Below are 25,995 nucleotides of genomic sequence, written 5' to 3'. Positions count from 1 at the left end.
CAATAATAGTTTTATGAGCAATGAGCAGGCCTGAAGCCTAAGCACTGTTGCTATGGTTACTTCAGTTTTAATACACCTCAGACACTGATTTTGTTCAGCCGTTAAAACAGTGTTCCGCAGTACAATGTGTTTTCATTGCCCCAAAAAACAAAACATAACGGGAAAAAACACTCAAACAAGGAAATCAATGGTACTTTATGTTCATTCAGTGCATTTTCGGCAGATTTTTATGTCAAACAGTAAGCAAAAAGTACATTTATAGCAATTTTAAAATTTTGCCATAAAAGCTCTGATTATGTTGCTTTGATATAAAAGTGTATGGAAGCGGTCTACGAGGTCATACTGTGACAAGGAACAGCTAGAGGCTGAGGCTCTAAACCCGTTCTGTGCAAAGGATGCATCATGGTTGACCTACACATTGAGTATGCATCAGTGAACTTGACTTTAACCCTGGGTGAAGCCGACACTGCGAACCAAAATAAATACAGCGACATCACATTCATTAAGAACCCATGTGATGAAATGTAGCATCGGCATCTTTCTGGATCCATATGTCATAGAGAAAATAAATGGCTATTTGTATCTCTTAGACAGCTGATGCATTACTGCAGAAAGAAAAAGTGGCTGAACAATAACAGTGCAAAAAAGTGGTGTACCACTGCAGTCTGCTTGATTTAATTTGGTTCTTACATAACTAAATATTCTGATTTCTGGCAATCAGCGGCAATCAGAGGTTTATCATTCTGCATCTTCCACTTAGTGTGTTTTTCCCCTATAATAGACCGTACCACTTCTGCACTTGTCATAAATTATTTACTCTACTGTTGACTAGAGTCCAGACCTAACTTGAATATTTTAGACAACTATGAATCATAGTTTTATACCTAATGAAAATAACTATATAAAATAACAAACATTTAAAAAAATCAAAACTGAGAGCCAGTTCTTCTCTTAACAGAAATGAGTCATGGAACAAATCATTCTCTCTTTTCCTGGATGTCTCTCATGAGCGCTACTGTTCAGATAAAAAAAAAAAAAAACTGTCCTTCTACCACATTTGCAACATTTGAGGCATACGTTTTCAGAGGTAAAAAAGTAAAAATTAGGGCATAGCTTAAAATAAAAACAGTATATACATACACCACCTTAAATTCAAAAATAACAGAATAATGTGAACATGGCTCATTAGGCATTACACATGCAGAAACAGAATGCGTGTATCGGTCTGATACCATTTAATGTCCCTAAGGGAGATACCCAGCTGACCTACTTTGGTGAGCAAAATTCTTTACATATCAAGTGGCCTGAGCTTTATTTTGTCAAGTGGAGAATAAGACGACACAAATATTTAAAAAAAAAAAAAATACAATAAATCATTCAACAACACAAATCCACCAAAGTAGCAAGAGCTACTGATGCAGCCTGTCCTATCTCTTTACAGTAAATGTTTACTCGGTATCTCCAGTGCTTGGCAGCCAGTGGATGACAAATAAGTGTTTTGAAAATACCTTACCTACTCGCAACTGATGGCTATCGGAGTGCAGCAACCTGAGGCCAAAAAGGCTTAAAGCAACATTCTCTTTATCCACTTAATCAGCTACAAACAAGCTGTCTCCCATTGCACCATAGAAGAGAAAGATACAATGTGGAGCCTATCTTCTGCTTGTCTTCTTTGATCAGGCAGTCCTTCCACATGCACAAGAGAGCATGTTTATTTTCTAGACTGTGCTGAGTAAGGGGCAAGTGTAAGGTTTCCCTTCTGGCAAGGTCTACAAACAGAAGTAGCAAGACAGTGGAGTGGGTGAGAACAAGCTCATTAGTAAAAGCAGTAAAAATCCAAACATCACAGGATACGTACAGAATAGAAGTACAATCTGTAAGCAGGCTCTTCGTCTTTATCCACTCCTGACATACTTGACAGCCCACTTCAGGCAACCTGTTCCCTCTCACCAGCATTGCCACTTGTGCAAGGTGACATCGTCATCTGACAGCAGGACCAAAATAGACTCCCTCTGTGTAGTCCACACTGTTATAGCAACTTGCCCAGCTGTGTCAACTCCTCTCCCAGTGGCAAGTGAGAGACAAGTGCTCAGTAGCCCACCATGCCTACCTTTTACTTTGACTATTCTGTTTGCAACTCTTGCCTGTAATCTAGTCTGAGCCCCTAGCACTCTGCTGAGTTAGCAGCCACCTCTTAGGCCCGACTCCCTGCCTGCTGCTGCCTATCTGCCTACCACTGCATGCAGCTTCCTATATTTACAGCTCCCCTCCTCTCACTGCTCTGCATCAGAGCCCCCGCTCTCTCCCTCTCTCTCCGCTTCTCATTTCTCACTCTTCACTCTCCTTCTACCACAACACTGCGCAGTCATGTGCACAAAGCAGGCCTGGCTCTCTGCCCCCCCATCCTGTACTTGCCAGTGATGAGAGTATAGCTGCAGGGTCAGAGACAGTGTGTGCGAACGCAGTGCATTAGCCACACAAAGTGATGCTTTAGATCTGAATGGACCCGGCATTCAGTGATTCATATGCTGCTGTGGGACAAGACATACAAGGCCACATGGTTTGACCAAATACAAATGGTGCAAACTTGGAAAGTCTGTAATAACACTTTGGGACAAAGAAAGGAATCAACATATTTTGATATAGGCCTGTTTACATTACTGCTGTTTTAATTTACAAAACAGTCCCTTTACTTTCACAGTTTTGCTTTAATAACATGACAATACATGTATGCAGACAATTTGTAAAAATGATTAGCATCTTCACAAATGTAAATTTTATTGGGTAAACTATTACTACTACTAATAATAATAATAATAATGGTGATGATGATGTAGGCATTTTTCTTAACCAAGAGGACAAAAAAAGGTAGAAACGAGATTTGACAATATCACACCATCAGAAAGTAAGGTCACCCAAAATATGTTTATTTATCGCGAGAACTTGAATTCCTAGCAAGGAATATCAAGGAATTTTTATGTTCTTGATTAAATCAAATGTTTTACTTCAGTTGTTAGCTGCGAAACACAAAGCAGCGCATACCTTCAAAGCAGTTATGGATGCATTCTTGCTTTTGCCACCTCCATGCGAGGAGCCTGAGCTGTTGCTACCAGACCTTTCCCTCCCGTCCCCGCCTTGGTTGCTAACTCTTGGGCCGAGACGGTGCTGCCCAGCTCCGCGCCGCCGTCCATCATGGCGGTTGTCTTTGGACATCGACCCGCCTAGTGTTCAACGCTCAGTCGGTGACAAATTAAAGTCTACGAGTAAAGTCGCCCTGTTGTCAGAGGTGATGGGAAAACATGTCAGATAAATACATGACACTGTGGATAGCCTAACAGATGCAGGAAGTCTGAGCACCTTGCGTTTTTGACTGGCGTTTGGATGGTCCAATGAATTCGTCGTATGGTAGAACCAACAATGGCGCCAGCCAATCATGTAAATTATAGTAAGGTCAAAGGGTGGGATGCATTTTTGAGGAGGCGGGACTTCGAATTGTCTACCATGGCAACCACTAAGATCAGGCGGGACATTCAAGGAAGTTTGGTTGATTTGGTAGGACGTCAAGTCACCTTCAAACCGAAGGAAGACCACGAGGTGGAAAACCTGACTTCAAAATAAAGTCTTCTGGGGGGAGTACATCACATTACACTAGCATTAAATCACTAGTAAATCGCGGGGGCAGTGTTTTTTGTTGTTGTTGTTGTTGTTTTTTGCTGTATACATATTAAGTATATCAAAATGCATTGGAACCTGGTTCCATATAAGCTCTTTTTTTTAAATCAAATTGGCTTGCTCGCTATCCAGTGGGTAACACCAATGACTGCATAAGCCTTACAAACTACTGCAAACTACAACTCCATAAACAAGTACAAACGAGCATATTTAAAAGAGATTGAAAAGAGATTTAAAAGAACATCTTGCTAAACTTTTTTGTATGTGGGTTAAATGTATATTCTGTGTTACATGTACTCTCTTCCATTCTTTATCATTTTCTTATTCTTTCCCCCCTTGTTTCCTAAACACGTTGTGCCTGTGTGTAAACTAGTGAGGTAGCCATTGAAGCCTATTAGCCTTGAATAAAGCGCACATAACACATTTGAGAGGCGGCATATTGACAAATTATTTTTGGAGTTTGCATAATTGTTTTATTTTGAAGTTTTTAATCGGATGTTCGTCGTTCCTCGAGGTAGAAACTACGGTGGAGGCTTGAGTTGTACGAAGAACTTCCCATGGTAATAACACCTAAGTTGTCCTATATTATTTGAGTAATATAAGGGTGTTTTGGCTTGTTCGCGTCTCTTTTATATGTCTGTTTGTTTGTTGTAAAGAACGCTGTTGTTGCTTTATTTTTCTTGACTTCCCTGTGGTTGTCGTATTCATCCTCTCTCTTTCCCTCTGTGTTTCAAGCACCTGAACAGAAAAAATAAATACATAACGTTTCGACGACTTCCAGTTTATCTGGGTGATCCTTCGCCTTTCACTCCGTCTTTTTACCGTCTCAGAAACAGTGTTTCACATTAGCCTTATCTGGCTTTTGTTTTTATCTTTCACTTGTTGGCCACCAGATAGCACAGTTGCATTTTGTCAAGTCTGTTTGCAGTGTACACTTGTTTTCAGTTCCAGTGTTGTTTCAATCCTAGCGTGTTATAACTCAACAGATGACATCCTCTACATTTTTGGTACTGCTGCTTCTTCAGTTCGACTTTGGACAAAGCTCCCATAAACATCTGCATGATGATCATTACATCGGACAGCAGCACAACCCTGAACACGACATGAATGTACTGCTGGGAGATGAGGTGGCTTTTTTTCATATTTTTTGCACTTTAGAGCTCTATTTCTATCCTTCATCCAGCATCTCCTCACTTTCTTGCCCTGCTTCTTTTACGCAGAGGACTAATGAGATAAAGAAACTCAGCCCAGCAGATCAGAAGATAAAAATGATGGATATTGTAAAGAAGATTGATACAAATGGTGACAATCTGCTAAGTGCAGGTATATTTGTGCTTCTCCCAGTAAAGCACAGACAAACAAAGGGGATTAATAATCACACTCAGGCTGTCTGTTTTATCCATAGAGGAGATTACTCTCTGGATTCAGCATGTCTACAGAAAATATGCTCTGGATGATGCGGAGGAGCGCTTCCCTGAGTTTGACACCAATAAGGATGGTGTTATAACATGGGAGGAATACAACACGGTGGCTCATGACCAGCTCTTTAGTTTTGATGACGATGTTGTTCTGGAGGATCCAGAGCAAGAGTCTCTTAGACATGTGAGCAGACTTTAACTCTCTTCTTACACATCACAGATTAATATATCAATCAGAACTCTAACACGGGCTCATACACCATGCAGCTCCATCGAAAGGAGAGGAGGCGCTTTGACTTTGCTGATGTGGATGGCACACCTGGCCTCAATGTGACAGAGTTTCTCGCCTTCACCCACCCTTCTGAAGTGGATCACATGGCTGTGAGACATTTAACTCCTAATCGTGCAAAACCTGATATGATAATGCATGTTTCCATCCACACTAAGTGTGCTTTTTGAGTTTCATGTGAAAAATCTATTGGGGTTTTCTTTTATTTTTCTAATAGGATTTTGCCATTGAGGATGTCTTGAGTGAATATGATACAGATAAAGATGGATTCATCAGCCTGAGTGAATTTATTGGAGACGTTCGCGGCGATGGTAAGGCTGAGATTAAACCAAGCATGCAGCCTTTTTGTTCTCTTTCTCGTCTGTGCAGTGTTAACATTTCTCTTTTTTCTATGTATATTTTTTTAATCAGATGGTGCCCCTTCGAAGTGGGAGATCGAAGAAACAGTGCGATTTAAAGAACTGTATGATCAAGATAAGGATGGCAAGCTGAATCGAGAGGAGCAGCTCCGCTGGATTGCACCGAACAGCTACGGATCAGCAAGAGAAGAAGTAATGTCTTCTATCATGTGCTCAGCTTTTTTTTCTTTTTCTTTTTTTTCTGCTTATAGTGGATAAAATAAAGAGTGAAATTATTATAAGCGCGACATTTTAGAAGAAGAACAAGTTTAAACTCCTGAGCTTCTAGCTTCCAATTGAAATTCGAAATAAAGAATTACTAAGGATTATGAATTATTAACAAAGCATTTAACCCTTAACCTCCTGAGATCTGATATCTCGTGTTTGCTTTTTTAATTTCCCCTGGATATTTGGGATTATGTGAATCTGTTAAGCGCCATCTTTTAACAGAAATATATGTGCAGTTTAAGATATGTCATATGGGGATGTGTTTATTTTAAAGTGTAAAAGAATAAAATCAATCAAATTGTGTATTTGACTAATTCTTCATTCTTTATTGAGCAGAATGAAGGATTAGGTGCAGAAAAGCCAATATCTAATGTCCCCATGTGAGGATGCAGGGTCTCAGGAGGCCAGCAGACCACTTAAGGTGAAAAATAGTAAACACTTGTGAGGGAGAGAAATGTTCTCTGAATAGCAGTGAGTTATTTTAGTGCTGCAGATGAGATCATGTTGCAATAATAATGGTGATGCGTCTCTCAAATAGTTCCACACAAAGCCAAGACATACCTCTATTTAACTTTGATGCAGCCCAACAAATGTCCCATTTCTGCATAGACAGCTAGGTCATATTCAAACTGAAACTTTAGCTGACCATCCTGACCATGTCTACATGCCTAAATGCATGCATGCTGCTTTCCAAACAAAGTGCACCTTCTGATACAGTAAACTAACATTACCAATTTGTATGATATTATAATAACAATAGAAGTTTATCAGAAAACCCTTAAGACACACCCAAACTTGCCTCACAGCGCACCATTTGTGACCTCATGTCCTAAGAGGTGCACATGCATCTCCTCCTCAATGTTGTAAGGCTTTTAAGACATGAAAATGTTTGCAACACTACAAGCAGCAACGGTGACTTGCATCTGTGGCAATTTCCCATCAGCAGAGTTGCCATGCAAACAACTTGAGCACCATAACAGTCTCATATTGTGCAAATGTTTAACATCATCTACATCCACGTGGAAGTAAGTCTTCGTTTTGCAGGTTAAAGGATCGTACAGTGAATGGAAGAGGGATGTTTATTTTACGATAATTTTCTTAGCTTTTTTTTTATCTTTCTTTTTTTGATGGTCTAACCACACCTTTTAAAAGCATGCGTCATACCTAGAAATTAGGTCATGGAATATCCTGTATATTAGACCCTTCCTTGCCCAGAGGTCCTGGAAAATTTTCTTAAATTAATCCGCAGTTAAGGCTTCTTTTCTCTCCAAGATGATTTGGTAGCATATACACTGATATTTTTGCTCTCCTGCCATCAACAGGCTCTTCACCTCATCAAGGAAATGGACCTCGATGGAGATGGACAGATCTCAGAGGCTGAAGTTTTGAAAAATCAAGAAACATTCATGAACAGCGAAGTAACAGACTACGGCAGACATCTGCACCTGACACATGATGAATTATAACAGTCTCCTTTGGTTTAATGTAGAGCTGTTATTTGTTTCAGTAAATGATTTCATGTCGTTTTTTTCCTCCCTGTCTGTTATAGAAAGGTTGTGGTATTTACGTCACACACCAATGATCTCAGCACTCACAGATCCTTTGCGTGTTATATCCGATCTATTGTTCGGCTCGTGTACAATATGTTACAAAATGTGAACAAAAGCTGAAGACTTACACAACAGTATATGTTTGTGGGCAAAGTACTGGATTGCATAATGTTGTAGGGAATTCCTTGTATTACCCTTAAAGAGCAAGAAGCATCACAAAGTGGAATTTTCAGTTTTCATGAAAAAGTACTGAATCCAATTCACATTAAACAAAGCAGATTTTGTTTTGGTTGCATGCTACAGTTTTGTTTGTTTTTTTAAATAGTGTCCGCTATCACTTCAGCTTTTGGTAAGTGCTGACATGTTGCAGCTCTTCCTCATTTAAATCAAATGAGTAAGTGAGTGTGAGCTCCAGCATGAAGCTTCGCTTCCTGAATGTGTCATGATCTGTTTCACTTGTATCAAGCCACAGCCAGCTACGCTGCTTGGAGTTAGAAGTGGCTGAAAGTTGAGTGCACTCTACAGCTGGGACTATTTTTTTAATATACGGCCAGGATGACATTACAGTTTAAAGATGCCTTTTGGGTGAGTCGTTGTCATGCTGCTAATTTTTCTTTACTTCTGGGTGCTTTGCATGTGCAGGATTAAAGTAGGCTACAGGTTTTATTGAACCGTGAAGCCAAACTTTCTGAAACTTCATAATGTATCTGCACACTACTAAGCATGTACCAGAGATTTACTTAGTTTGTCATAGCCTCTCCATAGGTAGTTCACTCCTTTATCGTTCAGCTTTTTTTTCTCATTTGAAAACACACTGAATTGTTACAGTAAGTGATGACCAGTGGAAGCATTTTTATATCTAGATTGTGGTCATCATGTCCAGTTTATCTAGACTGAAGTGTCACACGATGTAAAGGATTCTTTCTCAGCTCAACCTTTTCATAATAAATAAATTAAAAAATGGCTCAGCACAGTTGAGGGCTTCTTTTTTCATCGGGCGGATACAAGGTCATTTTAGAACATCTATGTGCCACCGTGCTAAATACACGAGCAAAACCACAAGAACTGGGTTGTCGGAAAGAGCAATCAACTTGTATAATTTAAAAAAAAAAAAAACTTGTATAATTGAAAATTAACATAGAAGGTTAACTTTATACCGCAAAGTTATGTGCTTCCTTATTCCTATCTACCTTATCTCAGTGTTTTATATGAATGTAGCTTCTTTTTTTTTTTACATGAATAGAGATGTTTGGTACTCTACCCACACGGTTGCTTTCCATTCAGAACCTGCTGTGAAAGAGTATATAATAGTTTCCATTCAAATGCTGGTGAGATGCACAGTGTGTGTCTCCATGGCAAAAAAAAAAAAAAAAAACAGTCTCAAAATATCTAAGCAAACCTCACTGATAGTCATTCAAATCCTCGGCTCCTCTCTAAAGGTGATCACTGATTTTTTAAACGTGGAGGAACAGGAACGTTTTCTTACAAATGAGCATGGTTTTGGATTCGTTTTTACTTTCATTCCAAAACTGAATATCGGTGTGTGATTTCTATTATGGCTGAGAACTTTGTTAGTAAGCGTAGCTGGTGTTTTATCAACCCAGGGATCAGACTTCATCAGCAATGTTGGTTATGAGATGATTCTTCAGAGGCTTAATGATGGTCGGCGGACGTGCAAAGAAGTGGAGGAACTCTTGAAAATGAGGTGGGCTCTATGATTTTGGCTAGATTTGTACATTTGAAAGTTATTGCATTAACATATGGCTGCATTTATTCCCAAATGTCAATGCAGAGCAACAGCAGAGGAGAAATATGGAAAAGAGCTTATCACCATTGCCCGCAAGGCCGGGGGCATGTATGAAATCTGGTAGGTATCAGGTAGAAATTGCTTATCACTATACTTACTGCATCTAAGCAATAATTCTCTGTTATAAGAAAAACTCGGTGCTTTTTTTTTTTTTAAATAAATGATCTTTGTTTTATTTTCGCAGCACTTTGAGAGCATCGTTTGATGAAATGAAAACACGTAAGCAAAAGATATCACATTATTTTACCAAAGCCGTTGTTACCCAGTCCATCCTTCATGTTCTTAGCCCCATGTCTTGTCCCTTTTCAGAAATTGAAAACATCGGAAATTTGCACATTCAGTTGTCTGGGCTCCTAAAGGAGGAGGTGAAGAGAATGGAAACATTTAGAGAGCGACAGAAAGAACAGCGGAAAAAGGTGCCCATTTGAATGCTCATCTTGTTTGCATAAGCAGGATATTTTTATTTATTTATTTTTTTTGGTTGCTTCTCTGTGTGATTTCCTGGTAACAGCAATGACTTTTGTTCTCAATTCTTAGTATGAAGTCATCATGGAGAAGGTCCAGAAGACAAAAGTCTCTCTCTACAAGAAAACATTAGAGGTGAGCTCAGCTCTTGCTATCATGATGACAGACCACAGGTTTGTGGTAGTTATTGTTTTTACTTTCACAGACACATGATGGTTTGAGCTTGAGTGAGGACATTTATTATTCATTACATAAAAGGCTTTAAATAGAATGAACAATGTCATTGACGTTTCTCTGTAAGGCCTGTCGGGCCTTGGGCCTCACTGTAACCCTAAAGCATTGTTGTGCATGTTTTAAAAGGCAAATTGTTTAAAAAGTCAATACAGCATATAAAAAAGGGGGCAGATTTTGCACACTGGTGTTACACTGTAGATAAACAAAGATGCCTGTTCTCTGCTGAGAGGAAGGAAGTGAATGAACTATTTTGTTTCTCCGGGTGCACATGCTTGACATCTCTTTTTTCTTTCTTTCTTTTTTTTGACTAAACCCCCCTCCAACTGTCTCTTCCCTCCACCTCCCACTCCCTTTCCTGTCAAGGCCTCATAAAGCAAGGTTTTAATGAGCAGTGCATGGGTTTTGTAGTTTCACATGGTTTCGGTTTGATTTCTCTTCCAGTCCAAAAGATCCTATGAGCAGCGCTGCAAAGAGGCAGATGAGGCAGAGCTAACGGCTGAGAAGCTGGGCACCGCCCCCACAGCCACCCCCAAACAGATTGAAAAGGTAGGTTTGCTCTACTGTGTGATTATTTGACCAAACTGTTGTTCTTGTTCCAGTTCACCCGTTTCAGTCTGAGCAAAGTCATTTCCCCATCAGTAAATATGATTTTTACATTGCTAAATAAGCTTGAGTTGACTCTGTTTATAACTTTTTAATGAATAATCATTTCAACAGTAGAACTGCAGGAAACATTTTTTTCAGACTCAGTGGTGCATGTGGATTAATAGTTTCAGGTTTTATTCTTGTCAGAGTTGTCAATGATTCCAAGCATTAGTATTGGCATCAAGCATCAAGCCAAACTTGTATGTACACGTTTTTAAATTTAGGGCGAGCTTAGAAAAACTTCAGCAGAGGAACATAAAAGAAAAAAAAAGTTTTCTAGAGTTAAACTCTGAATCTACATCATTCCGAGCAAAGTAGTTTAAATATCTGACTGACTAACAATAAGAGTGTCTTACGCACTGGCATTTAGTCACTAACAATATCTATGATATTCCAATTGAAAGCATGAAAAAACTTTACACAGAGAAATACAAAAAACGGTGAAGATTTACTAAGAAATCAGGAACTGGGTACTTTTTGTAAAACTTGGGATCATTGAGTGTTAATGAGTTACTAGAGAACATATAATTTATTAACTGAGGATTAGCTGATTATGTCAAGTGTCAGAATGACTTCCTGAACAATTTATTGTTGCTTAAGTCCAAACTGGCTGCCTATTTGTCTAAAACTTGACACATTAGTTCCTCTTTCTGTGAAAAAAAAAGAACAGAAATAGACACTTTTAAGTTGTATTGTAAGTAAACTGATACATCTCACTATTTCATATTCTGTATAGTTTTTCATATTTATATCCTGTTCATATCCTGTACATAGCTTGTACTCACTACAGCCTGTACATACTTATAGTTATAAAATATTCACAACATGCTTCATACCGTGTACATTATAACATACCATAATAGACCCATTTCTGTAATATACTCACATATCTATATTATTGCTAATATATATTGTAATATATCTATATCACTAAAGCACTTCTGGATGGATGCAAACTGCATTTCGTTGCCCTGTACCTGTGCATGTGCAATGACAATAAAGTTGAATTCTATTCTATTCTAACAAGTTACTGTTATTACTATTACTATGTTAATACTGTTCCCCTATTGCTTCACGATTTTGATTAATAAGGTAATAATTTGGTGTCACTTATTGGCTGAGTCAGTGTTAATCAAAACCTAATTAGTTTTATGTTGATATCCATCCATCCAACCCATTCCATTTTTCCATTTTTATTAAAACTGAATCCTCTTGTTTGATTTTATTGTTTGAGTAACTATAAGCTGTGGGTTTATATGTGCGTTTATATTAATTGTGGTATTATCATTATCATAATTTTTTGTGTCTCATATTTTTGCTCTTTTTTATTTATCAGATGAACAACAAATCCAAACAGTGCAGAGAGGCTGCAGAAGAGGCTGGTAAGGACAACTAATAAGCAAAATTAAGTAGGATGTTTGAAATGCAGGTAGGAAACTGATTCACAAGACATGATTTTTTTTTTTAGGTTGGTGCTCCTATGAACTTCGCTTTTACTTGAAGACACGATAAATAGCTCAAAGTGCAGCTATTTATTTTATCTTCAGGATAAACTGAACATTAAAACTCAAAATGTTTACTTTGGTTTTTGCATTTTGCTCATTTTTCCTTTAGAGAAACAGTACACGACAAACATTGAACAGCTTGACAAGATCCGTCAAGAGTGGGAATCGACCCACACTGACACATGCGAGGTATGCTTTTAAAATGTGCATTTTCTCTCTCTTTCTCTCTCAAATTGAAACGGCACGCTATGGCTTAATATTTTTCTAGAATATACTGCTATTTGTATATTTATAGAATATACAAATAGCAGTATTTGAGGCCTGCTTTGCCTTTGAGCGAGTGTAATACTTCCCATTCACAGAGTATAGTGACACATAGTGAGTCACTAATGTGCCCAGAACATTTCCGGGCAATAAGACCTCTCTTTATGTGATAAGATCAACAAAGCTGAACTAACTATTCAACAACTTCACACAACCCTATAAGAACACTTGCAGATGTCAACTCATAACACATTTACATACAAATGAAAACCCATGCTCAAATATATCTAAAAAAATGTTTGTTTGTTTGTTTTTGGGGTGGCAGGGGCAAGGTACTAAAACCTGTACTTTGAGCTCACCGAAGGCTTAAGTTTCCACTTGTGCAGGAAGCTGCTAGTTGCAACACTTTATTTTTAAGACTATATAAATACAGTTTCTAGCCTCAACATAAGCGTCCACTCAAACTGCTCTTTTGTAGATATTTCAGCAGCAAGAAGAAGACCGCATCAGTGTCGTTAGAAATGCCTTGTGGGTGCATTGTAACCACTTATCAATGCAATGTGTGAAAGAAGATGAGGTGAGTGCAGCTGCTTTTCATTCACCTGAATTGGACAGAGAGGTAGCATGCTTACAATGTTTTCTGGACAAACTGTTCTTTCAGTGCTATGAAAATGTGAGGAAGTCGCTGGAAATGTGTGACATCGTCACAGACAACAACGGCTTTGTTGAGATGAAAAGCACTGGCTCAACCCCCCCAGGTAGGTATTCAACCTGCTGCCTTCCTGATTTGGATTTGAATATGTTCTAAGCTGAACATTTTAATATTATCTTTCAACTCTAAAGCATGCGACGGAATGCTTAGCAGAGGAAACAGGAAAGATGAATGGTGTACCAGGCTACTGGATCTGTAAAAACAGATTTTTCTTTCTTTCTACAGCTCCAGTTGAATATCAAAATTACTACGATAAGAATCCTACAGCTGCAAGAAACGGCGGAGTTGGATTTGTTGGAGTCATGAAGAGGTTAGATTGTCACCACATCAAGAGAATAATAAACATAGCTTGTACTTCTTGCTCAATATCTTTTGTGTATCCCTTACTGAATACTTTCCTCAATTTCTAGGTTTTCAAATCTTCTGCAGGGGAACTGTTCCAGTGGCTCGAAAGTAAACATCAACGAAGGAGTTCCCCAGTCTGCAGGTAAAGTACCATCGTGTTGGGATGACACTGCAATTTCTTACTGGAAGTAAACAAATGTGCAAGTCTTTTAATCTTGGTAACAAACGGTGTAGAACAGCTCTAAGTTCTTCTTTATACAAATGATTTCCAAGCTCGGGAATGAACACAAGGTTGTGCTTATGACGTTATAGTGGGAAATGTGGAAGCAGAGCAGCGAATCTGACACAGTACAAGTTTTGATTCCGAATTTTAAAAAAAGTCCTTAATTAGAGCCTAACTGGTTCAGTTGGTGGAAGAGTACTTCAGCTGATGTTATCTGGCTGTGGGGTCAGACCAAGGGAATGGTAATACTGCTGCACACCGCACCAAAAAACTAAATGACCTGATCAGATGTGTACTTTGAGCTAAATATTGTGAGTGTGTGTGCTATACACAGTAGCGGGGTGGCTGTGGCTCAGGGTGGCAGAGCAGATCAGCTACTGATCGGAAGGTTGGTGGTTCGGTCCTTGGCTTCCCCAGTCTGCATGCCAAATATCCTTGGCATGCATACTAACCCCAAGTTGCCTTCCGATGCGTTCATCGGAGTATGAATGTAGTTTAGTTTGCACTTGAGTTTAGAAGTGGCTACATTTCACTGTGTGTTATACTTGTATAACTATGCATGTGACAAATAAAGAACCTTGAAGTGAATGGGTGAATGAGGCATGTTGTATAGAGCGGTTTGAGTACTCCGGCGGAGTAGAAAAGCGCTACATAAGAATGAGTCCATTTAACATGTGATGTGTCTTTAGGAGAAACATCAGATGGAGTATATGCGTCCATTCCTGGATTCCAGGCGTCCCAAATGGGAAGTGATGAATACAAGGCGATATACGACTATGTGGCACAGGTCAGGTTCTGGGCACGGATTTTTAACTTCTACATAAGACATTTTCATGGCTCTAACATAGTAAAATAGGTTTTAGAGTAACATTATTTGCAAATCCTTGCATTTTAGTTCTAAGCATTTTGACTGATTTAAAAGATCACCCTTTGATTGTTTCTGTACCTGTTTAGGGAGAGGATGAACTCCCTCTATCTGTTGGAGATATTGTGATTGTCTTGGAACAAGGTGAAGATGGCTGGTGGACAGTGAAAAGAAATGGTATTTCTGGACTGGTTCCAGGCTCGTATCTTGCTAAAGAATGAGTCTAACAGCCGTATGTAGGACTGCGTAACTGCTACATTTCTGTGTACATATTGTAAAGACTATGGAATAGAAAAACTCCAGAGCTTCATCTTATCCGCCATTACCTTTCTGTTGTAAGTATCACTGAAGCACCTGTAGGATTTAGAATTTTGACACCCTGTTATGGAGAGAAATCAGTCTCAAAGGTGTCACAGATGTGCATGGTTACAATCTACAAGCACAAACTAGGATGTATAAATGTGAGCTACAGCTGGTGGAAAATTTTAAGAATGCACAAATGTGTGCTCTACACCCAAATACAAAGCCATTTGAACACATTTAAAAATATTTTATATTAGTTTATTATTCTTGAATAAATGGTGATCATGCATGCACAAATTTTAAAGCTTGATTTTACAGATCTGATCATTTACACTTTCAAAAAGCTTCCTCTGCTTACAGGTGTCAATTAAATGACCGTAATCTAATAAGGACAGATCATGTCAGGTGTGCAATTGGGGTATGAGATACTTCTCATTTCTTTCAGCAGTGCACAGATCCATAAATGCATGTTGTTTTTAAATGCTAGAAAAAAAACTGGGACATTTGGGTTTTCTGCTTATTCCTATCTTAATTCAAATAAATCAGGTGCATTTTCTAAATGAACAGAATAGCTTGTTATCCCTCGACTAGAACACAAACCAATTACAGATGCTATACAGACCGATACATAGCATATGCTAAAGTAGTAAAACCTACAAGCTAATATAGGCTAATAGTTAAACCTATAAAGTAGTTCACAAGTGAAGCAAAATAAAACAGACAAGTCACAAAGACATCTGCTTTAAAAGCAAAAAAAGAGGGAAATAGAAGTAAAAAATTATTGTATTTCTTTGTGCAGATATCCTTTGTGCAGAGTCCCTGACCCAATATCTGCTACTGGTACTAAGAGTTCAAAGTTATAGCTGGAAGAAATGTTTGCAAAACGTGCAGGAAGCCAGCACACTGCGACATTTTAACACACATAATTTAGAGGGTTGCTGGTAAAGGGCCCAGTGTGAACAATTTCAACAGCACCGCTTTCAACATCCTGTGAAAAGCTGAAGATGCTGTGACAGAGCCTCAGCTAAAACTATTCTTGACCACATACGAAACAAGATAGCAAATATCCAGTAGTGTGTATTGCAGTCTCACCCCAGTGTACTTCAGGGGAACCTGTGAAGGGAGAAGTGACGTCACCCTATATTTTAAGTAAACACAAACAAAGAGTACAGTGGGGTTTTTTTGTTTTTTTTTACATGCAGATTTTAAAAAATCCTTACTAGGACAGTTTGTGTATGTTTTTAACAGACTTGAGGAATCAGAACCATGAAAGGGAAACTAACTGGGAAGACAGTAGTTGACAGTGGTACAACGCATCAAGCCTCCACAAAACATTATTCCCCAGTGTTCTGCATAAGCCACAGTGAAATCAAACTTTTTAATTAATCTTAGACTCATGCATGACTGTTAATGAACTATTTTAAACCACCTTGCACATGGGGTCAACAATGATAGCCATATTTTACTCAGCTTAGTCAAATACCCACACATCTAGCTGATTTCTCTCCATTTTAAAAAGGGAGTGTACCGGTTAGTTAAGAGCCTCAAAAGTAAAGCGAAAGACACTAAAGATGAAAGATTTTAGGACTAATAAACTAAACGCATAATCCTAAAATTGATTGAATGTGAGCAATAGTGCAATTTATTTTCAACAAATTCAGCTGTTCAGGAATAACAGTCTATACTTGACTGCTTATTTGTTAATTACACTTATAGATATGTCTTATTAGTGTCATATTTAAAGTTCATGTGTTTTTGTAAGTTTATTATGAATAGTTTATTCATAATAAACTATGACATACTGTTATTAAAGTTCTCACTTCAAATACTTAAGACTAATGAAAACATAAAATCAAAATGGCTTGTGAATAAAAAATTAATGCTAGGAGCTAATTGACATCTGCAGATGCCAAAATGCTGACAGTTCACGATCACTCATTAGGCTTACATTAATGTTAGTTTAGACAAATAACCGTGACCATTTATTAATCTTCATAGGCTGCTGAGTAGTATCTGTAATAGATAATCGTATGTGTTCTAGACAAGAGGTGATGATTGTATTTTGTTTATTTAGAAACAAAAAAGGTTATTTGAAGTCATGTAGGAAGCCCAGATGTCCCACTCGCACTCGAATGCAGCACGTGTTTAGGGCTGAAAGAGTGCAAACATTATCAGATTTGTGATTTGTGGGTAAAGTGTTTTCTGTCTGGGTGTGAATTGGAGCACGAATTTGTAAATTTCTAAATTGCACACAAATCATTGTGCATTGTATTTAAATTTTTAATTTATGCTTTTGAGGCTAAAAAGGGAAAGATTAAAAATGAGAACATCAGCAGGAAAGTTCAGAGCAGTTTAGAGAAACTTAGGAGAAGATGTAATGGATGTAGTGAAGGAGGAGACGCAGAGGGTGGTCACATCATACACATTTGTGAAACCTGTGAGACTCATTTCTCTTTACAGCTCCTAGTGGCAGCAATATAAAAGCCTGTGGAAGTAATGCATACTATACAAAATGTAAAAAAAGGCCTTTGTATATTTTCAATGTGCAGATAATTGTAGTCTGAAGACAACAAGTGCATGTAACGCGTTTATTTATATTTATTAAATTGAACTGAAAAGACAAACCTTCTATTGTTTTTTTTTTGTTTGTTTGGGGTTTTTTTTTTTTTTAAAAAAAAACACCGTTAGCTTTAGCATTGCAGTAAATACTATTACTGTGTTTTATTAGAACAGTCTATTCTTAGATTATGTGGCTAACAACTCTTTGCTCTCTGGTTTCTGATTACGCAGGAGTGGGCGTTGCTGCCAAGTTTTTCTCAGGTAAATAAAGCAGAGATATTTACCAGAAATCATATGAGTCTAAAATCGTAATTTCTTTTGACACCAGTGTCTTCTGACCTTTGACTCTTTGATAGCAACAAGAACAAACAGAAACCGGAAAACATTCGATTTAATTTTAAATATGCTGCAATTACATTCTGGAGTCTTGCCACTGCTACATTTTAGCAAGTCATGTTCTAAAACTACCATTGGTAGACTGCAAACAGAAAGGGACAAAGTCAATGCATTACACTCCAAATACTAAAAGGACTGATTCAAAAGATAAAGCTCAAATAAGTAAAAGCCAGTGAAGTTACACAGTTTACACACAAAAACATGCAGTGACCTTTACTTCTACTGCAGTTTAAGTATTTCTTGACAGAATACTGCTGATGAAAAATAAAGTTTAAAACGTACGTGAGCTGCAGGAGTAGTTCTCATAGTAGAATAGTAGTAGCAGTAGTAATAGCAGTTGAAGTACAAGGTCAATTATATTCTTTCTTTCAAGTACATGACAGATTTAAAAAAAAATAAAAATAAAATACAATGTGTTAGCCGTATATATAGTGCAAAAAATAAGAGGGAACTGCACTACACACATAAAAACTCTGAACATAACCAAACCGGGTTTCAGTTGGTATAAGCGGGGCCTTCCAACCACAATGCCTTCCACAGAGCAAATAATGCCAACGTTTCAATCTCAATGACCTTTATAAAGAATTTGGACAACAGCTTTTTGGAAAAAAAAAAACAAACAAAAAAAAAACAAACAAAAAAAAACAGGTAAAACACACAAGTTAACTTGGTTAGTGCGTTAAGGTTAGTGTGGTAATAGATTATTTCATGCTCTCACCTATAAATCCTTAATTAATGTTATGGTGAGAAATGCTTTCTCTTTATGCATAGGTGCCCCCTGTAACTAGCAGCTCGTAGGCAGGATCCCGGCTTCTCCGGCACAGCACGACACATGCACACAGCATCCCCAGCATCTAAAGGAAATGCAACACTCAGTTAAAAGTACTCACACATTATAAGGTGGGAAGTCCTGCAACGTATAGCAGCACATATTATACCAGACTTTAAAATGTGTGTTGCTTTCATCATGGAACACTGGTTCGCACTGTGGTCATTGCCTTTGAATAGCTTGACACTTCTGCTTCTAACGCTTAGAAAAGGTATGCCAAAATCATTTTACATCATAGGCCACATGCAGCCCACATTACAGAAAATGTATTAATTAAAAATTAGGGGCCGGATTTGACCTGGGCCTTACAATTGACACCTTTGACTTACAGCATGGTAAGTGCAAATACGTTTTTACCAGTGAGGAACTGGTTTCTTGGGAGTAGGTGGTGTGAAGCTGAAGCCTGTCACCTGCTACTCCATACTAAAAGTAATTTGAAATATAGATACCCAGTTCTGAGTAACCAGCTGTAATATTCAAAACTATTGATGGTATACCTAAGAAGCCATCTTCTTCCTGAGTTAAATACCTGCATGGCAGCAAATGTCAGCGCAGTCCAGATGACATACATCATGATCTCCTGTAGTTTCTTCACAACAAGTGCTTCACAACCCTATAGAAGCATATAATATACATATTTAGATGAATATACAAGAAGAAGCTGTCACGTTAAAATAAATAAATAAATAAATGTGTATCCAGCATGACAACTTGTGAGGAGATAAGAGATTGTTTACTTCTTGGTAGAGAGCTTCAGGATGAGTAAGAGACCCCGTACAGGTTCCAATGTTAGATTTGCAGCAGCTGATGGGTACGCTGTTGTTTTTTGATTTTTCATACCAGCGTGTGTGCTGCCAGTCTGAGTAATTGTGAATGCCACAACACTGAAGCTAAAGATAAAGAATCAAAAGTAATGTCAATTTCTTGCAAATACACATAAAAAACAAAACAAAACACACCACACACAAAAGAGACAGACAGCTGATAAAGAGAATATGATTTTTATCCTCACCTGTCTCTGAACATAGTCAATGGCACGGCTCTGGGCGTTGCTATTTGTGCCGTTGTACTCATCATAAACTTTCATAATAGAACTATTAACTTCATTTTCAACCTGGGAAGAGTTTAAAAAAAAAAAAAAGGTGAGGGCTAAGCGTTTGTTGACACATCTTCTTGAACTTTACACCAGAGTCACTTAATAGAATTTTCAGCGGTTGACTGGCTGGGTGTTATCAGAAAGATCTACTGTGCTAAAGGCTCAGAAAAAAACAAAACAAACATGTAGCAAGCTGTATTTGACTTCCTCACCTTTGCTCTGTAAATGTATCCGAGAACCACCACTGCCACTTCTGTCATGAAAACCAACAGGAGAATGACGACAAACTGTGGATTGAATTTCAAGATTAAAGACAAAGGGACAGTTGTCAAAAAGGTTATCTTTGGTCTGGTTTAAGTTACACTCACCCTACCTGTTAATTCATGCTTGGTGTTTTGCATTCAGGGCGCAATATAATGCATCGTGAACTACACCTTTAATATTTAGCACACTCTTTAAATTGGTTTACTGACCGATGTAAGTCCACAGTAGCTCTCCCTCACTGTAGCGCAGCATCCAATTAGCCCAATGATGAATAGAAGGGCTCCAACTGCAATGATGATCACCGCTGGGATAAGAGTGTACACATCTTCAAAGAAGTGATCATAATCATCATATGTAATGAAGACATAGGCTCCAACATAGCAAAGGATACCAGCAGCGGCCTGTGGGTGACAAGAAAAACAAAAAACATTACAATAAATAGTATCCATCCAGGTATTATGTTTCAATTTACCCAATTCAGAGTCAAGGGCCTATCTCAGCAGTCACTGGGTAAAAAGCTAACACAGAGAGACAAACAACCATTCACGCTTAAACGAACCCCTTTAGACTGTATGAGAAAGAGACAGGCGAGAACATGCTAATTCTGCATATAAAGGCCCCAGCCTGGATTTGAACCTAACGCATTCTCGCTGTGAAGCAACCGTGCTGCAGCGATTAGCACAATAAGTGTATTGCCACCGTGGCAACAGACCTTTGCCATAGGGCCGTTTCACATGTGTCTTAGTGCACTAGGTATGAACTCTAATTCTTAAAAACAACATGCTAGGATCGGTTTTACATAACTACTGTACAGTTAATCAGCACTAACTGTCCTCATCCCCAGAGACTATCATGTACAATACAGTGGACCTTAACATTATACTCCAGTACATTTCAAAGAAACATGCTGAGAGTTAGATTTACTTTGTAGCCACGTCCAACAAATAAAATAAAAATAAAATAATGCATCTGCTTAAACTTCTGTTAAAGTTCTTAAGTTATGATAACACAGCAATATCTATGTCACACAAGTACACAAAAAGGTAGCTTCACTTCAGGAAGCAACATAGCAAACAGTTCTTTTAATATAAAACGTAATGACACATGGTTCATTTAATATAAGCTCATAGCGGAAACCTAAATATCTCATCAGCAATAGTCACGTTTTTGGGCTGCCTCCTGAAGCTAGCCCCTCACTAGTGAGACAAAGGTCGCAGCAAGCTAAGCAGCTGACGGCACACAAACACACAGCTAGCTACAGCCGGTTAAATGTGACGCACGTTTAAAACCGACATAAACCTCCAAACTTACCCAAAAAATCAGGTTTAGAAAGACCAACACCGTCTTCGACGATGTGATGCCACACTGCCCCATCGTCAACACGGGTTTTTAAAGCTGTTCGTTTCGGAAAAGTAATGCAGGTTTCTAGTCAGACATCTCCCAGCTGGCCCCACCATTCACTCTCCATAACCTTAACAACACACCGTTGGACAGCTGCCTGCGACACAGCGCCCCCAACAGCAGAACTGCGACAACACACCCTGCACAAACACACAAGTTAACCACGCCCCCAAAATGGTGACTGGTGCCTTAAAGCTATACTGTCCGGTTTATCTGACCAGCCTTTAAGCAATATTCTTTTCAGGCCAAGAAGCTATTATTGTGTTACAAATGATAAAAAATGTAGCAAATGTTAAAAACCCGAGATATCAATTTTATTTATATATAAAGCTGCTAGTTGCCATCTAGTGGTATGATATAAACTCACCGCCACTTTGTTAGGTACACTTCTACACCTGCTCGTTAATGCAAATATGAAATCAGCCTCTATTACATGATAGAGTAACTCTGAACGTGGCATGGTTGTGTAGAGGTGGATCTATACTGTTTTATCTGCCCTTTAAACTGAGTCAGTAATCAGATAGGCAGTCTTTTTTTTAAACTTGCTGTGCCGACATAATTGTTTGAATCAACATGGATCAGATTTTTCTATCTGCATGTTTCCACAGGACAATGTGCATCCCAAAATGCATGCCCTGTACCGCATTTGCAGACACCTCATGGAGAATACGCCCACTGGCCAATTCATTAGGTACACCTGTTCAACAACTTATTCACGCAAATACTTAATCAACCAATCACATGGCAGCAACTCACACACCACCTGCGGAAGTTCAAACTGAGCATCAGCATGCGAAGAAAGGTGATTAAAGTGACAGGCTGCATGCTCCAGCTGCCTGCCACCTTGCTGCTAGAAAACCTGCATTTTGCCAATGAAGGACAGTACAGGATATTTGTATTTTATTCTGTTCAATTTTATTGTTTGTTGTTTTGGATTAGTCTGAGTATTTCTGTTAGTCTGATCTATTGGGATTTTCACACACAAACCTTTCTTGGGTTAATAGAAAACAGCCAGAAAAAGAGAAAATATGCAGTGATTGAATGAGCTGACAGGGATGCACCAGTAACTTAAACAACCACTTGTTACAACCAAAGTATGTAGAGGACCTGAATATGCAATACACCAGTGACAGAAGACGGCATAAGTGCCACCTTTGTCAGCTGACAAATCTGAAACAACAGTGTGATGCTATCAAGTAAACACGAGCCAAACTCTTTGAAGAGTGTTTTCAGTATCTTGTTAAATCTAGGCCACAAAGAATTACAAGTCTTGCCGCAAAAGGTGCTAAACACAGTACTAGTAAGGTGCATCTAATACAGTGACTGTTTAATTAAGGGTTGTCAAACTCATTTTAGTTCACAGGCCACAAACTACACATTGTAGTACAACTATTGCACAATAACATATAATCCTCTAAAAGTCTTCTTTATTAATGAGTAAAGAAGTGCAAATACATAAGTAGCATCTAATAAGCTAACCATTTCTGAAACAGTTAACATGTGAAAGTTTTGTACCTTTATAGATCCACTGTCGAGTGTTTTATCTTTATGATTCCTATCATTTGTCTACATTTAAAATACTTTTATGTTCCCCATTCAATTTTATCTGACTTGATCTCACCTTATCAATCACTAAATCCATTAATTTTATCTCTGGTCTTCCTCTCTCCTCCACTATCCCTCCTCTGCATATGTCCAAACCATCTCAGCCTTGCCTCTCTAAATTTGTCTCCACACTGCTCAACCTGAGCTGCCATCTTGGTTTCTTATCTTTTTTGTCAATGCCACCATCTCCAAACCATACATCATAGCAGATTTTACTACCTTCACTTTCACTCTTGCTGCTATCTTCCATCACAAATCACCACTGACACCTGCCTGTGCTCTAATAAGCAGTTTTTCCACTTTAACAAAACCATCTAATGGGCCAAAATTGACCTTCTATCAGGCTGGCTGTTTCCTGAGGGCTCCATCCTTGACATTCCTGGTTTAATTCTCATCCTTGACTCTCATACTTAAAACATTTCAAGTGTGGAATTACTAGTCAGGTTATGTGATCTCAAAAACAGAGAAGGAGCAATGTTTAAAATTTAAAAAGATAATTTCTTTCTAAAAAAAAAAAAAAAAAAATAGAAGTATCTCTAATCAGGTCATTAAAAATATCATGTACCTTTTGTTGTGGCTTTTACACAGAAATTTATTAAATTACAACCATTAGGAATACAGTATATCAGCAGAACACTGTTGTGAGCAAATACTGCAGTAGCTGATGTTTATCTGTTGTTACATCAATTTTTTTGCTTGCATGAAAGTTTAAAGATAAATAAAGATAAGTAAAGTTAAAAACAATGAAAACTTCTTTGTTTCCCTGGGAATAAAGTCAGAATAAATAACCACAAAAAGAACCAACTAAACACAGAGTAATAGAATGTCACTGGTCACATTACTTGACTCAGGATTACACAACTGCATTGCTAGATACATTCTTGTTGTAGTTTCAAACTAAGAGAAAATAAACATGCACTGAAAACACAAGGTTTCATATAAGGGAGAAACTGATAAGCCATGCCCAAAGCTCAAGATCACTTTCAAAGTTTAGAAACCACACATTTAGGTTATGCACATAGTTCAAATGTTAACATTTTCATTGAATTGGCAACTGTCACTAAAGACACAGAAAACTATCAACACAGTACTGGCAGTAATTTTGCTCTATTTGTGTGCAAATATGTTTTACAGGCACATGATTTGAAAAACAAGCACAAAAACACACGTCTCACTGCTTGCAATAGTTTACTTCGTAGCTGAGGAGAAGCTAAAATCAGCATGTGTGCCAAATATTTTGTCCCAGTGACTGAAGTGCGGTGCAAAGTTTGTATTGGGTTTCTGATGGTGCACATCATGTTTGCTGGGCCCTCCATAGATGCCAAATGGTATCAGACGAGATGTGGACCAGGGGAAATCATAGCCGCAGTGATCTTCTATAGAAACATACACATGCAGCACCATGAAGGCCCATGTAGTGAACAGGTGACATCTCAGGATCACAGGATTCAGGGTGGTCCAGAAGCCCACTGTAACCAGCTCCCAGCCACCAAGACACTGAGTCGCAAGAGCAAAGGGAGACGAGTAATTGTGATGGATGGCGTGGAAGGTGACATACAGCCAGCGGATCCTGTGATGGAGCAGGTGCCAAATGAAGTACTGCAAGTCAAAAAGCAGGAGGTTGCCTATCGCCCCGGCGATCAGCTCCAGTAGGAACGGAGCCTGGTCTGGCAGGTCGGCGGGTGGCCTCCACGCCCACTGGGCCACAGATGCTGGAAGCACAAGAAACACATGGTTGTACAAGGTGACACCTGCACAGTGCAGCAATGCAGAGGCCGTTGGTCGACGGCTCGGCTGTATCTTGAATTGCTGAACCCACGGCCATTTATCCCCCATTATGTCACAAAGAAGGAAAGGGATGCAGAAGACAAAGTATGAAGAGACAGTCAGCACAATGGGGAAGAGCGGAGATCGCAAATAGTCTGTGTAGTTGAGCCTCAGGCTGTCCCACAGAGGCTGCAGCAAAGACTTTTCTCTTGACCAACTCATCCAAATATCTACACTGGTTTCTACAAGATCCATGATGAATTAAAAAATAAAAATAAAAACACAGTGAAGGTGTCTGAGGAATGAAGTTGCTTCAGCCAGAAACAGCAGCTTTGGCAAACACTTTTTCCATGTGTGTGTCGGCTTAGGCTTTTCTGTCTGTGTGGTATCAAGTGGCAGCCAGGTACAATAAATTATTTATACACCCTGTGCAACAGGTAACTTATAGCTCTCCACACAGGAACTGTTGACATATAGGTGATTATTCTGTCTTCTGTTTATGCTGCATCTCCTGTTTGGTTGGTGTATTTTTTCATTTTCACTTATATAAAATAAATACTGTGACGTCTTGCACAGGTCTAGCCATAAAAACAGATGAGTTAAAGAAGAGACATATAGGACAAAAGAGAATGGTAATTTTTTTTTTAAAATCTGAAAAACCATAGAAACAACTATCAGGTCTTTACAGGAAAATAAATATATTTAAAATTAAATACAAGGTCATACGTATTTAAAGCAGTTCATACTGTAGAAGGCAGAAGAGGAAGATAGCCTCACCACAAAGTCCATTTACTTATCAGATGCTTTCCTTCATAACAAAGGATGTTACCAGCGGATGATGTTTTCACTGTACAGCTGTTTTGGATTTCATTTTTAGCCCCTCAGTTCAGGATTATCCATGCTAGCTTTGTTCTCCTGTGCTCAAAGGCTCCAGAACAGCTACTGACAATTTTTTTTCAAGTTTATTTTTGTTTCCTTTGATTTTATTTAATTTGTTCTACCTAGAAATATTTTATTTACCGTCCCTGGCAACAGTTTTTATATGTGCATATTATTTTGGAGCCTATATGTATTATTCGAATACGTTTCGAGGAATAATAGTATTAAAAGCCTTTTTGTCGCATATTATGACGCATAACTCTTGCGCTGATGTTT

General features: G+C 38.5%; 5 protein-coding genes across 8 annotated transcripts in view; 2 read left to right on the top strand and 3 right to left on the bottom strand.

Annotated features, from left to right (window-relative positions):
* The window catches only part of scaper (S-phase cyclin A-associated protein in the ER), a 57,617-nt gene extending 54,236 nt beyond the window's left edge, over positions 1-3,381 (bottom strand). For 2 of the 3 annotated variants that reach the window (XM_040025706.1, XM_040025708.1), the window contains exon 1: positions 3,043-3,381. In XM_040025706.1, coding sequence (XP_039881640.1) covers positions 3,043-3,213 — 171 coding nt within the window. In that variant the 5' untranslated portion in view covers positions 3,214-3,381. Of the gene's footprint in view, positions 1-1,858; positions 2,805-3,042 lie in introns of those variants that run through there. The other variant, XM_040025707.1, reaches the window with a different exon arrangement.
* A 761-nt stretch (positions 3,382-4,142) lies between these two features.
* Positions 4,143-8,526, top strand: rcn2 (reticulocalbin 2). 2 transcript variants are annotated; one of them, XM_040025714.1, is made up of 9 exons: positions 4,143-4,232; positions 4,659-4,799; positions 4,893-4,995; positions 5,078-5,274; positions 5,358-5,471; positions 5,597-5,690; positions 5,791-5,930; positions 6,342-6,426; positions 7,328-7,438. In XM_040025714.1, the coding sequence occupies exons 1-8, from the start codon at positions 4,230-4,232 to the stop codon at positions 6,387-6,389; spliced, it is 840 nt and encodes a 279-aa protein (XP_039881648.1). In that variant the 5' UTR covers positions 4,143-4,229; the 3' UTR covers positions 6,390-6,426; positions 7,328-7,438. The 2 variants fall into 2 exon arrangements, with proteins under 2 accessions (XP_039881648.1, XP_039881647.1); XM_040025713.1 differs by lacking the exon at positions 6,342-6,426 and having other exon boundaries at positions 7,328-8,526.
* pstpip1a (proline-serine-threonine phosphatase interacting protein 1a) lies at positions 8,027-18,301 on the top strand. The gene is made up of 15 exons (XM_040025711.1): positions 8,027-8,140; positions 9,160-9,260; positions 9,348-9,422; positions 9,547-9,581; positions 9,672-9,778; positions 9,900-9,962; positions 10,503-10,607; positions 12,043-12,088; positions 12,321-12,400; positions 12,954-13,052; positions 13,137-13,233; positions 13,413-13,497; positions 13,598-13,674; positions 14,445-14,542; positions 14,710-18,301. Exons 1-15 carry the CDS (start codon positions 8,111-8,113, stop codon positions 14,839-14,841), a joined length of 1,230 nt encoding a protein of 409 aa, XP_039881645.1. The 5' UTR covers positions 8,027-8,110; the 3' UTR covers positions 14,842-18,301.
* tspan3a (tetraspanin 3a) lies at positions 17,856-21,579 on the bottom strand. The gene is made up of 7 exons (XM_040025718.1): positions 21,379-21,579; positions 20,277-20,468; positions 20,016-20,090; positions 19,720-19,821; positions 19,445-19,597; positions 19,237-19,320; positions 17,856-18,732 (listed from the first exon to the last, which is right to left on the bottom strand). Exons 1-7 carry the CDS (start codon positions 21,439-21,441, stop codon positions 18,640-18,642), a joined length of 762 nt encoding a protein of 253 aa, XP_039881652.1. The 5' UTR covers positions 21,442-21,579; the 3' UTR covers positions 17,856-18,639.
* A 2,073-nt stretch (positions 21,580-23,652) lies between these two features.
* On the bottom strand, positions 23,653-25,871 carry ch25hl1.2 (cholesterol 25-hydroxylase like 1, tandem duplicate 2). Its single transcript, XM_040025717.1, has one exon. The coding sequence runs from the start codon at positions 25,093-25,095 to the stop codon at positions 24,262-24,264; it is 834 nt and encodes a 277-aa protein (XP_039881651.1). The 5' UTR covers positions 25,096-25,871; the 3' UTR covers positions 23,653-24,261.
* Between the last annotated feature and the right edge of the window lie 124 nt (positions 25,872-25,995).

This window comes from Simochromis diagramma, unplaced genomic scaffold, assembly GCF_900408965.1.
Source record: "Simochromis diagramma unplaced genomic scaffold, fSimDia1.1 OVJJ01000293.1, whole genome shotgun sequence".
In the NCBI taxonomy this organism is placed as follows: Eukaryota; Metazoa; Chordata; class Actinopteri; order Cichliformes; family Cichlidae; genus Simochromis; species Simochromis diagramma.
Note: the sequence above shows the minus strand (reverse complement) of the source record. Positions and strands in the feature narration are given on the sequence as shown.